Source organism: Grammomys surdaster, unplaced genomic scaffold (assembly GCF_004785775.1).
Source record: "Grammomys surdaster isolate TR1022 unplaced genomic scaffold, NIH_TR_1.0 217, whole genome shotgun sequence".
Lineage (NCBI taxonomy): Eukaryota > Metazoa > Chordata > Mammalia > Rodentia > Muridae > Grammomys > Grammomys surdaster.
The window spans coordinates 2,791,396-2,805,154 of NW_021604662.1; the positions used below are offsets into that span (position 1 = coordinate 2,791,396).

General features: G+C 36.6%; 1 protein-coding gene across 1 annotated transcript in view; it reads left to right on the forward strand.

The window, feature by feature from the left end:
• The first annotated feature begins 212 nt into the window (after positions 1 to 212).
• The window catches only part of Cnksr2 (connector enhancer of kinase suppressor of Ras 2), a 185,811-nt gene continuing 172,264 nt past the window's right edge, over positions 213 to 13,759 (forward strand). The window contains exons 1-4 of the mRNA XM_028772673.1: positions 213 to 216; positions 913 to 1,076; positions 8,581 to 8,783; positions 12,180 to 12,267. Of these exons, the coding sequence (XP_028628506.1) occupies positions 213 to 216; positions 913 to 1,076; positions 8,581 to 8,783; positions 12,180 to 12,267 (459 nt within the window). The remainder of the gene's footprint in view (positions 217 to 912; positions 1,077 to 8,580; positions 8,784 to 12,179; positions 12,268 to 13,759) is intronic.

Below are 13,759 nucleotides of genomic sequence, written 5' to 3' on the forward strand. Positions count from 1 at the left end.
TATTTTTGCTAAAATGTAGCTTGTTGTGGAATAGTATCTCCATTTTTCATATAACCAATACCATCTAGTTTGTGATAATTATTTCATTGTCTTGATAATCCTTACCTAAAATTCTAGAGACAAATCATATTATAACCATTTGTGCCAGTCTACTTAATAGCTGATTGAACTGTAGGACAGTCTGTAACCTGGACAGTCGCCTATTAATTGCCATGGGTAATTTGAAAAAAATATTTTTAAGAGCATGAAATTCAGTGTGATTATATACTTCTGAACTTGAGTTAAATCCAAATGATAATGAATTAGGACATTCATTCATTGCATCTTTAAAAAATAAAGAAGAAAATGCTTAGGCTTAAAAAAGATGACATAAAACATAGGATGAAAGAAATCAAAGGGTTTTTTTAATCTTTAAGAGAGTGGAATTTTAAATATAAAAGGAATCAATGAATAGAAAACTAAATTAGTATTTAGTTTTGAAATTGTTGAAGTAGTGCTATAGTGAGAGAAGACAGAAGTCCAGGTACCGGAAAACAGATTCATTAAACTTCTGTAGAATAAAGGAGTCCTCTCCCTCTGAAATGATAGTAAAGTAAAAGGTTTGATGTACATAACTCTGGAAGTAGGGAGACCACTTTATATTTATTATTCTGAATAATTGTCTGAAAGCAAGACTTAGAAGATAAAGTATTTCAATAATTACCAGGAAAGTTAAAAATAGGAACCTGACAATGAAATATACCTACAGCCCATGTGCAGATTGAGAAGAAATGAATGATTTGACTAGTCCAAAGTCCAAATGGAATCAGGTTGTGGCATAGTAGGAGTTAATGCTTGCTTTCCATCTATCCATTGATTGCTTTATATCAACTGTTTTTTTCCTATTCTGTTCTTCCTAATATTATTTTGTAGGTCTTGATGACTGTTTGCAACAGTATATTAAGAACTTTGAGAGGGAGAAGATCAGTGGAGACCAGCTGCTACGCATTACACATCAGGAGCTAGAAGATCTTGGAGTCAGCCGTATTGGCCATCAGGAGCTGATCTTGGAGGCAGTTGACCTTCTGTGTGCACTGGTAAGGACTGAAACTGACTGAAAAGGAGACACTTAATGTTTGTCTTCCACTGTACACTTGTTTTTTCCTTCTTTTATAATGTAGATATAGGTGGAAAAAACTTCTGTTTTAACTAAGTATAGTGTTTGTATACTTCTGTAAATTTATTACATTAATGCTAAATGACAAAGAGGCTTAAAAGTCAGCTAGTAATGTTATATTTCACCATGTGAAAAGCAAGTTGGAGCTTAACTAGGGGGTTTCTTAAAACTTTTTATTGTTTTTTTGTGAGTTTTACATCATACACACCAAACTCACTCATCTCCTGATCCCCCTCATACCTGCCCTCCACACTTACCAACCTCTCTAAAAGAAAAGAAATTTATTGTGGAAGCAGTAGTGTATCACAGTGTCTCTCATGGTATACCCTTTTGCCCACGTTTTTGCTTGCAAATGTTCATTGCACTGAGTCATTGGTCTGGTTTGAGGCCTCTGGCTCCAGCTACACCATCAATACTGGATCCTCAATGGGATTCCTCTCAGATACTCTGTTGTTGCCCTGGGTCATGGAGATCCTGCAGCTTTGAATCTGTAGGACTGGCACCTCCACATGGTCCAGCAGTTCATAGATGGGGTAGATATTGGGGTAGGCTAACTCAAAGCCCTAGATCTGCACCTGAGAGGTATCAAAGTTGCTCAGCCCACCAGCTCTCCCACTCCCACATCACCCTGGGACAAGCTTTCTAGCCCTGCATTGGCTAGCTCATCCAATGCCAGGAATGGACAGAGCCAGCTTTCAGCTAAGGGAAATTTTTAATAGTGGTGCTTTTTATGCACAGGTAGATGTAGTCACTTGTTAAATCCACTTCGTATAAAATTTGAAATGTTAAGTAATCTTGTTTTTTTTAAAAAATGTAAACAAGATTATTTAGATTTTATTTCCACACATAATCAGTAAAAATAAATTATAGTACATTATATGGTCACTTTCTTTAGTTAATGAACAATGCATAATAAATCAAGAAAAATCAATATCAAACTAAGCTCTCTCTAAGCTTATGGTAACATGTCAGACATTCTGATATTGGATATAGTCATAACTTTTTTTCCAGATTAAGAAAGGTAAAACTAACCTGGTTTTAAATTCTTACAATTATTTGCAGGAGAAGAGAACTAGCCATATAAAGACAGAGTATGTAAGTTTCTAAGCTGAATTTGAATATTAGCTCAACTGGTTACAGATAACTTGTCAACAAACCATTATACTGTAGCCATAGTTTGTTTAAAGCTCAGTAACTCCTGTCTCCTTGTAGTGGCCTGAAACATACGGAATTATGTTTGTATAGAGCCTAATACAGTGTCTAGCACACATTATACCCTCAATGAACAGTAATTATCGAGATGATTAATAAAATCAAGTAGATAATTAAGTACAGATCAACAGAAGTATCAATCTATATACTAGTAATCTTTTAACTGTGACTAAGACTTAATTTTTGTCCCCTTGTAAAATATATTTGAGGAGAATGGCAAGTAAATAATCAATATTGTAATGACCAAAATATAGAATATGAGGTAAATATTATTTGAATACAATACTGAAAAATCACATTTTACTAAGCTATATGGGGATATATTCCATAATCAGCCTAATGGAGGATGAGTATGTAGTGTCTAAAGAGAGTAAAAGAATGGTATTACACATATATAAACTAATGTATACACACAGAGACAGACAGACAGGCAGGCAGACAGACAGACAGGGAGATTGATTAATGGATTGATTCAGACCAGAATATGGACTCACATTCTATCCGAATCAGGTTGAAGCAGTTATACCTGAAGCAAGAGACCTTACTAATGGAAAGGAAAGGCCCAGTGTTCTAGCACAGTAATCTCCACTTTCATATCTGGGTGGCCCTGAAGTTACTGTAGAAGTAGAATTAGCTTGTAGAGGCCTGTTGATCTAGCAGTCTCTGAATCCCTGTTTGCCACATTTTACAGTATTTATAATTCAGTGTTTCAGAGCTTGAACTTTATATAAAGATGCAAAGGGGGTCTGACACCTTCTGAGCTCTACAGACATTGCTATTATTTGGTACACAAAAGTACATGCAGGCAACATACACATCACATAAAATAAAAACAAAACTTTTAAATTAAAAATTAACTAATAGAGTACATTTATTAAAAAAGAAAGTTATTTGGGAAGGAGGAATTTCATCTGAAGACAAGCATGAGAAAACATGGAATGTACATGGGAAAATGAAAACATCGGTTTCCTTTATATTATATGATAATGTATGTTAAGAAGAAAGGTCACATACCTATTCTGTAATATAATTTTAATTTGTTTCTATGGTAGTCTAGTTGGCTCTTGCAAGGAAGATACTTTTGTCTAATTAGTAGCATTTTCTTTAATTTTCTGTGCAATAGTTAGCACATACAATGCATTTAATTAATATCTTACTGAATAAAACTTCTAGAGAGCTTTTTTTCTCTAACCTACATAGCCTTTCACTCTGAAATTTCCATTCCTAGTGTAAAGAAGGCAAAAAAAAAATCCAAATTGCTTTTGTTTATTTTAAGCTATGCTAGCTTTGTCTCTCATTTTAAAGTTAGTCCCTGTCTTAGTCAGGGTTTGTATTCCTGCACACAACATGACCAAGAAGCAAGTTGGGGAAGAAAAGGTTTATTCACCTTATATTTCTACATTGCTGTTCATCACCAAAGGAAGTCAGAACAAGAACTCACACAGGACAGCAACTTGGAGGCAGGAGCTGACGCAGAGACCATGGAGGGATGTTACTTACTGGCTTGCTTCCCCTGGCTTTCTCAGCTTGCTTTCTTATATAATCCAGGACTACCAGCCCAGGGATAGCACCACCCACAATGGTCAGGACTCTCCCACCCTTGATCACTAATTGAGAAACTGCCTTACACCTGAATCTCATGGAAGCATTTCCTCAAGGGAGGCTCCTTTCTCTGTGATAACTTCAGCTTGTGTCAAGTTGACACACAAAACCAGCCAGTACAACTGACCCCTTGTCAACTTTACACAAACACATCACTTTTAAGACACAACCCTTACTTTCTTATTCATGACCAGATCTAAATAACTTTAAAAGTCCCACAATCTTTACAAATTCTTACATATTAAAATTTCAATCCCTTTAAAATATCCAGTCTCTTTTGAAAATCAAAGTCTTTTTACAATTCAAAGTCTCTCTTTTCTTAAATTATTTATTTTATTTTTTATAATTTATTTTTTTTATCAAATTGTAATTCATTCACACAGGGGTTATAAACACAGAAAGGCAGGATGTGGGGAAGGGAATGACAATGGAGTGTGGGTGTTCAGAGGGAATACAGATATCTTCAGAACTGGGTATCGGCTGGGTGAAGGGTTATAAACACAAAAAGACAGGACATGGGGAAGGGGATGACACTGGAGCGTGGGTGTTCAGGGGGAATACAGATACTCTTAACTGGGGGCTCCACTAAATACTTTCTAATACTTCAAAAGGGAAACTATCAGGGCACAGGCACAATCAAAGCAAAATCAAACTCTAACTGTCCAATATCTAGATCTACTTACGATCTTCTGGGCTCCTCCAAGGGCTTAGGTCACTTCTCCAGCTCTGCCCTTTGTAGCACACACCTTGTCTTCTAGGCTCCAGCTGCCTGTACTCCACTGCTGCTGCTGTTCTTGATGGTCATCTCATGATATTGGCATCTCCAAAACACTGCTGTCTACCACTGCTCTCATAGGCTCTCTTTATGAGCCAAGCCTTAACTCCTTTGCATGACCCCTTCAGTCCTGGGCCATCAATTACAACTGAGGCTGCACCTTCACCAATGGCCTTCCATGGCCTCTCACAGTGCCAAGCCTCAGCTGCTCTTCATGACCCCTTCATAACTTCAAAACCAGTACCACCTGGGTGACTCTTACACATTACCAAGTCCAGCTGCAGCATGAGGTACAACCTTGGCTATCTCTGGAACTCAGCTTCTTTGTGCTCTCAGAAAACACTTACCAAAGATTTCACCTTAGTGATGCTCGTCTCCTCTCTCTCTCTCTTTTTTTTTTTTTGTATTTCAAGTCATGCATATTTTTTATTGGATATTTTATTTACATTTCAGATGTTATCCCCTTACCCGATCCCCCCCGCCCAGAAACCCCCTATCCCATCTCCCCTCCTCCTGCTTCTCTGCAGATGTGCCCCTACCTACTTCCCCACTCCCACCTCCCCATCCTGGAATTCTCCCACACACAGCATTCAGCCTTCATGGGACCAAGGATCTCCTCTCCTACCTGTGCGTGACAGGGCCATCCTCCCTTACATATACAGCTGGAGCCATGGATCCCTCTGTAAGTGCTCCCATGCTGGTGGTTTAGACCCTGGGAGCTCTGGTTGGTTGGTATTGTTGCTCTCCCTCGTGGGGCTGCAAACCCCTTCAGCTCCAACAGTCTTCACTCTAACTCCTCCATTGGAAACCCCTTTATCAGTTCAATGATTAGCTGTGAGCATCTGCCTCTGAATATGTCAGACTCTAGCAGACCTCTAAGGAGACAGCTATATCAGGCTCCTGTCAGCATGCACTTCCTGACATCCACATCAGTGTCTACCTTTGGTGACTGCACATGGGATGGATACCCAGGTGGAATGGTCTTCAGACGGCCCCTCCTTCAGTTTCTGTCCTATACTTTGTCTCCATATTTGCTCACTTGAATATTTTGTTACTCCTTCTAAGGACCGAAGTGCCCCTACTTGCTTGGTCTTCCTTCTCCATGAGCTTCATGTGGTCTGTGAGTTGAATCTTAGGTATTTCAAACTTCTGGGCTAATATCCAATAATCAGTGAGTTAATACCATGTGTGTTCTTTTGTGATTGGGTTACCTCACTCAGGATGGTATTTTCTACCTCGTCTCCTCTTAATCACTGCTAATTTCTTAGCTCCAGCTAACCAGCATCAATAGTCCCAGTAAAGCAAAGGTTTCGCTTTAGTAGTTCTTGTATCTTGTTAATCACAGCTGATTCTTCAGCCCCAGCAAGCCAAAACTACAGAATCTTCACAATCAAAACAGCAACATCCCTGATAAGAGTCATTAATCTCCCTCTAAAATTTCACAAGCCAGGCCTCCATCATTTGCACTGTTCTCAGCATTATCTTCCAAGCTCCTACAAAACATCCCACAGAGCTCTTAACACCCAATGGTTCTTCTAGCTCAAAGTTCCAGAGTCCTTCCACAGTCTTCCCCAAGACATGGTCAGGTTGTCACAGGAATACCCCACTATGCTGGTACCAATTTGTGTTAGTCAGGGTTTGTATTCCTGAACAAAACATCATGACCAAGAAGCAAGTTGGAGGGAAGGAAAGGGTTTATTCAGCTTACAGTGCCACATTGCTGTTCATCACCAAAGGAAGTCAGGACTGGAAGTCACACAGGGTAGGAACTTGTAGGCAGGAGTGGATTCAGAAGCTGTGGAGGAATGCTGCTTACTGGCTTGCTTCCTCTGGCTTGCTCAGCTTGCTCAGGGATGGCCCCACCCATGATGAGCTAGCTCCTCCCTCCTTGATCACTAATTGAGAAAATGCCTTACAGCTAGATTTCATGGAGGCATTTCCTCAAGGGAAGCTCCTTTCTCTTTGATAACTGCAGCTTGGGTCAAGTTGACATACAAAACCAGCCAGTATGGAGAATAATTATTTTAGCTGCTAAAAAAAGATCAGTCATTTAGTCATTTTTCTATTCTTGAACAATATTCATTGAATATTATATATACAGTGTTATTCCAAAAAGAAGTAAGATATTTATGATTTGGAGGCTCATTAATTCTTTCAAGCTATGATGCTATATCATTCTTAAATAAAAGCATAAATATTATCTAAAATTATAAAAGCATAAATAAAGTATGAGTATTTTATAGCCCTTAGTGTGTGTTCTGACAGTATATTTTATTGGAAATCATAAGTGAATTGTTTATGGTTAATAATCACAACTGTTAGGATACAAATTATTTTCATTTCATTTTACATATACTTTTCATATAATAGGTATTTTGTATAAAAAAATCCAATGTCTGGAGTTGATGAGATGTATTTCTTTAAACCATAATTGCTTAAATTATTCAAAATTATCTGCTTTCTAAAACTTCATTAAAGCAAGTCTTTTACAACTCACCAACATTTACAAAGAAAAGTATTATGAATCTAAGTACCTGCTGTATGGTGCATTCAAATTGAAATAATGTTGAATTTTTCAGTAGATGAGAATTTGCCACTAGTGTGGTATAGCCAACTTGATTTCTTTCATTTGATTCATCCATAACATTTCACATGCAAATAATTAAAATAGAAGACTTTCATGAATGGAGTGCTAATCCATTGAGACTAGACTTTCTGTGTTGTGTTAGTTCTAAACCATGACTGGTTCCTGGCCCATGTTAGTAGCCAACTGTATGAACATAGAGGTAATAAAATTGGACAAAGAAAGCAGTTAAGTATAGCTCATAAACAAGCTTTTTTTCTTTTTTTTTTTAAAGAAATCCTTTCGATAGCACCTATCTTGGTTAGGATTTCTATTGCTGTGGTGAAACACTGACTAAAAGTAACTTAGGGAGGAAAGGGTTGTTATTTTGTTCTTGCTTTCATTGAAAGAATTCAGGGCAGGAACTCAAACAGGAAAGAAACCTGGAAATAAACTGATGCAGAGGCCAAGAAGGAATCTTGTTTACTAGCTTGTTTTTCATGGCTTGCTTAGACTACTTTTTAAATAGTACCCAGGACCACTGGCGAAAGGATGGCACCACTCACAATGGGCTAGGTTTTCCCATATTGATCACTAATCAATGAAATGTCATCCTACAGACTTCCCTGCATATACCCAGATATATATGGAAGTGTTTTCTCAATTGAAGTTTACTCCTCTCAGATGACCAGCTTGTGTTAAGTTGACACAAAAACTAGCTCCTTGTTAGGAGAGGGGGAGTGTCTGATTTTTTTTTTCGCCTGCTCTTGGGACCCTTTTCCTTCTATTAGGTTACCTCATCCATCATCGATAGGAAGCTTTGTGACTTTTTTATTACATCTTGTTATGCAATGTTCAGCTGATATCACTGGGAAGCCTGCTGTTTTCTGAAGGGAATTGGAAGAGGAGTGGATTTTGGGGAGAGTGGAGGTGGATGGGGTGGGGGTGCAGTAACTGGGAGCAGTGGGGGGAAATAGAGGGAGCTGTAATTGGGATGTAATAGATGAGAGAAGAATAACAATTATAAATCGGATCAAACACTGTATTAAACATGAAACATGAAAAAAAGACCTAGCTAGCACATCTTTATAATAATCTTTCCCCTGATATCACCACAAAAAGGCATTTGACTGTGGGCTCTACTGTCAGGGATCTGTCTTCTTCATTTGTAAGGTTAACATTGTCCCACTGCCATCACATAGGACAAAGAAAAATTTTTAATGAATAAAGGAAATACTGACATTAGATGTATTTTTCTCTTTTATTATCCAGAATTATGGCTTAGAAACAGAAAATCTAAAAACCCTTTCTCACAAGTTGAATGCATCTGCCAAAAATCTACAGAACTTCATAACAGGAAGGAGAAGGAGCGGTCATTATGATGGGAGGACCAGCAGAAAATTACCAAATGACTTTCTAACCTCAGTTGTGGATCTGATTGGAGCAGCCAAGAGTCTTCTTGCTTGGTTGGACAGGTACACTCTTCACCATGTTTCATAAGTAACCCCTTCTTATACAACGGTTTGTACCATAGCATTATTTCACATGTTCTTATGAAAATATTAGGCAGACAGAAAAGCAAAAGTAATAAATTTTTACCTTATTAATAAATCATAATATTTTATTATGACTCATAATAGTTTTGTGTCAGTATCATGTAGATATGAATATTTTATGAAATTTTATATCGAGGTATATATGCAATCACTAATTTATCTCTGTCAAATGCTAAATACTTTTGCTGTTTTATAAGCAAAATTACTCGTTGCTTGTTGTAACAAAATGAGCAATTTCTCCTGAATTTCTTTCTTCCTTTGTTAGTGATCTTATTTAAAGAAGTAAGGAGTACGTAGATGCTGCTACTTTTTTTTAGCATGTGTAGATCATCTCCCTCCCCTGGTTTTGTACATTTGCCATGTGATGTGTGACATAGCATAAAATTTATAATATGAAATGGAAACATTTCACTTTTATATTTGGTTGAATAGTGCCATAAAATTGTGTCACAATTAAAAAGAAACTAAGTGAGCACTCTGTTTTCAGAGCTCATGGTGTTGTTCAGTATTGTGCTTCAATAATCCATAAGAATTTCTGATAATTTAGTCTTGGAAAAATGTCTCCTTCAAGGAATGTTAGAAAGATACAAATTGGCTTTTTAAAAACTAACACCTTACATATAAAATAAGGGTCTTATACATTTATTTGTTTGGTTTTGGTTTTGTTCTTTGAGACAAAATAAATAAATAAAAATATATTATACAATAACATTATGAAGTTCCAATTATACCTATATCAACTACATTGATCAATTGTTTAAAGTAATTGCATTTTTAAATATTTTTGAGAATTTCATATATTAAAACTGTATTTATATAAGTTCTAACCCACATTCTTCTAACTCTTTCCATGCCCTTCTCAACTTTATGGCTTCTTTAATTATTGTTAAACACACATGCACATACACACACACACAACTCACACACTCACACAAGTTGCTGAGTCTATTTGACGTTGCTCAATGTGTATGTGTTTGGAGATGGCCACTTGGTTTGCTAACCTACCAGGTTATTTTAAAATACAAACTGTTATGAGATTTTTAATAAGTGAAGCAATAATAAGAATAGAATAACATTTAAGTTGTTTGGGTACATAAATAAGGCCTGGGGACAAGCAAGGGCCGAAAAATCATCATCTAATGGGGGATATTTGTTGAAAGTAGGCCCTGGTTCTTCCTCCTAACCCCATGTTCCCAAAAATAAGACTCAGACTCAAAATATATTTAGAAATATCTTGTGCATATAGCTAGGCTCTTCTCTGACTAGGTCATAACTTACTATAACCCATTTACTCTAACCTACATTCTGCCATGTGGCTGGTTACCTGTGCTCAGGCACCATGTATGCCTCTCACAACTTCCTGGGGAATCTCCCCACTTCCTTCTCTCCCAGAATTCTTTCTCCTCCCAATGTCCCACCTTCTATTTCCTGCCTAAGCCATAGGCCATACGCTTTTTAGTTGACAGGTAATGCATCCATACAATATACAAGAAGTTCTCTCTACAGATGTTTGTGATTAATAAGATTGTCTGACTTCGCTGATGAAATGAATAATCAAAATAGACAAATCCACCATTGAATAGGAGATGGAAGGAAAATATTAGAATATGTTTTGATTGTCCCACTTGATTTTTCAAAATACTTGGACCTTCGTAACATGTTATATGATTTTAATTATGAACTATGCCTATTGCTCTTATTAACTGTTCTTTACATGATAAGTAGTTTAAGACAGCAAAGATTTTTCTTATACTTTGCTCACTGATATCACAATTATTCAGAAGAGGTCCCAGCCTGTATTTATAGTTTATAGAGAGATTTTCAAGGGTACAGCAATATATGGGTTAAGAGATGATCCCTATGGACCAACAACAATTGAAAAATGGGTAGAAGTTCAGCTCATGCCAGGCAGTTGGTGGCGCATACCTTTGACCCCAGGACTTGGGAGGCAGAGGGTGGTGGATCTCCGAGATTGAGGTCATCCTGGGCTACAGAGAAAGTTCCAGGATATCCAAGGTTGTAGGAGGAGCTAAGGTAAGAGGAGTTAGGAGAGGAAGAGGAGGAGAAAAGGAAGCAGAGGAGTTAGAGAGGCAGGGATGTAGGAGGATGGCGAACCACACAGGTATGGAGAGCACTCGTGGGGAACAACTTATAAACTTACAATTAGGTTAGCTAATTGGGATACAACTCTCTTTGTATGGGCATCTTGTTAATCATTATCAAACATATAAAGCCTTTGATTAATCTATAAGAATTAGAGTCTCATTCTCTTACTGGGCCCACATGGATGGCAGAATGGTCTGGGCAATGCCCTGCCTTGCGGAGACAGCGTGGAAGATTGGCAGAGCCATCTCCCACACTGGTTTCTCGTGGGTGGCAGGGCTGGTGTTTCTGGCAGGCCGGTTCTAGCTGCAGTGAGCACGTGGCTTCAGGCTGAGAAACATGGCTGCTGGGCTAGGCAGAGCTGCTGCAGCTTAGATAGTCAGATGAACCAGAGGCCAGTTTTAAATAATTTCCACAACACAAGGTTATACAGAGGAACCCCATTTCAAAAAAATGAAACAGTTTGGCTCATGAAAAAAATATGAAAGTGTAACCAGAATAAAAGGAATTTATGTGAATGTAGTGCTGTGGAAGCAAAAGGAACAAAGAATTTGAAGGAAAAAAGATAGTTATTAATAGAGTAAGATGTTATGGAGATATTAGGATAAAGTATAAATAAAAATCCAAATCAGGATATTTGTGACTGTGGACTCTGGACTCAGACTTCTGGGTAGACTTGCTTCTACGCTAAGTCTGTGACTTAGACAAGTCACTAAACATTTACCTGCCTTCATCTTTCTTCTTTTATAAGAGTTACTGTGAATATCAAGTTAGTATGTATACCACAATTAGAATAGTAATTTAAATATAGTAAATTATTAGTTTATTAATATTGATAGCCTTTAATTATGAATATTTCAAGTAAATATCTTATATAAAATGTAAGCTTTTTTTGGAAAGTACTAAAATACTGCTTTTCTTTTCTGTTATTTTGTATTCAATGTAGTTAAGAGGCCTTGAAAAAAGTATCAAAGAATTTAATGTAGAGAAATTTACAAAGAGAAATTTGATAGAAAGAAAATATATTTCTAAAATTTAATTCTTCTTAATTTCACTTATTTTAAGTGAATTCTAAATATTGTGTTTTTATCAAGATGTAAGCTTAACAACAATTCATTTCAATACTGTTCAAAATAGTGTGTTATACTATTTTATTTTGGTGATTTTCACAAGCTGTTCTTACTAATCACAGCCTTACTTTTCCCTTTGTAGGTCACCATTTGCTGCTGTGACAGACTATTCAGTCACACGAAATAATGTGATACAACTCTGCTTGGAATTAACAACAATTGTCCAACAGGTATTAACTGACACGATTTTCTTTTGTTAAATTACTAGCTAGTGTATATTTCAAATATGGGCCAATGGTCCTTTAACTTTTAACCTTCATTTTTATTTTATTATTACGTGTATGGATGTTTTGCCTGTGTGTATATTTGTGTACCATGTGCATGCTTGATGCCTCTAGAGGCCAGAAGAAGATTGGATCTCATCTGTAACTAGAGTTATAGATACTTGTGAGCCACCATGTGGATGCTGGTAATTGAACCTAGGTTCTCTGTAAGTGCAGCTCATGTTATTGACCGCTGACCCATTTCTCCAACCCCTAGCAAATGGTTCTTTAAAAGGAAATAATCTATTGTAAAAGTATGCATGTATCATAGGTTTTGTTTATCAGAAGATGTAAAATGTATTGGAATGCGTAAGTTCATTATTTTTATACCATGTCTATCAGTCTCATCTTCAATGGAATGTCTAAACTATATCACTTTCACAAAATTAAATCACTCTCAATTCAGATACTAATTTCAGATTTTTGCTCTGATATTAGTAGTTTCACTTTGTGTGTACAAATAAACAAATAAATATATCTGACAGCTTTTTAATAATGATCTAATTGCCTGAGCGATTTTTCACTCAAAACAAAGCCAGAGATACCAAAATCAAATACCTTCAGGACTTCAACAACTAGTATAAATGTTTGAATCAATTATTTTATAAAACAATGAGAAATGACATAGACTGAAGTAAATTTACTAGTAGATCGACGGAAATGTATTTAAATCAAAGTATGTCTTGGAGGTCTGATGTGTATATAGCTACAACTCTCCATAAGTCTCATGACATCCTATGGCACTGCTTCTTTCTCAGGGTACCATTATTCAATGGATCAAGTGGGAGGAGAGGGGGTAATGTATAATGATGCAAAAATTATTGGATTAACTAGAAAAATTGTGATTATCTTTGTGCCACCTGTCCTTGATTATCTCCCATAGCTCTCAGGTTGTTATATTGTTTATAATTCCTCAAAGAAATAGGACATTTTATTAATATAGATTTTTTAACTTTGTATACTATTATTCTATCATGTAGATATTTTTGCATCATATATCTCACAATTTAAGTTTTTAATATTTTCACTTATGGCTTAGTGAGTTATATTGACTCATCTTCATACTTTATCTAAAACATACCCTTTCTCATGTTGCCCTCAAAGACTTGTTAGTATTCTCAATAGAAATTTTTAGTAGCTTAACTGTTTTGCTCAACAACTCTTGAAACATCTTATTATAAGGCAGTGATGGGTTTAAGTTTTGCTACTGAGAGGTCAGGAAACATTAAGTAGACTAGAGAAGAGATTAATTAATTTATAGGCTGAACTTTAAGTATATTCTGTCTTGACTAAACATAAAATTACTGAACTACTCCAAATGTACTTAGAACACAGAAGGACTTTCTGTACCCTCCACCCACCATATATACTCTGTTTAAAGGATGATAGTGTGCCCTCT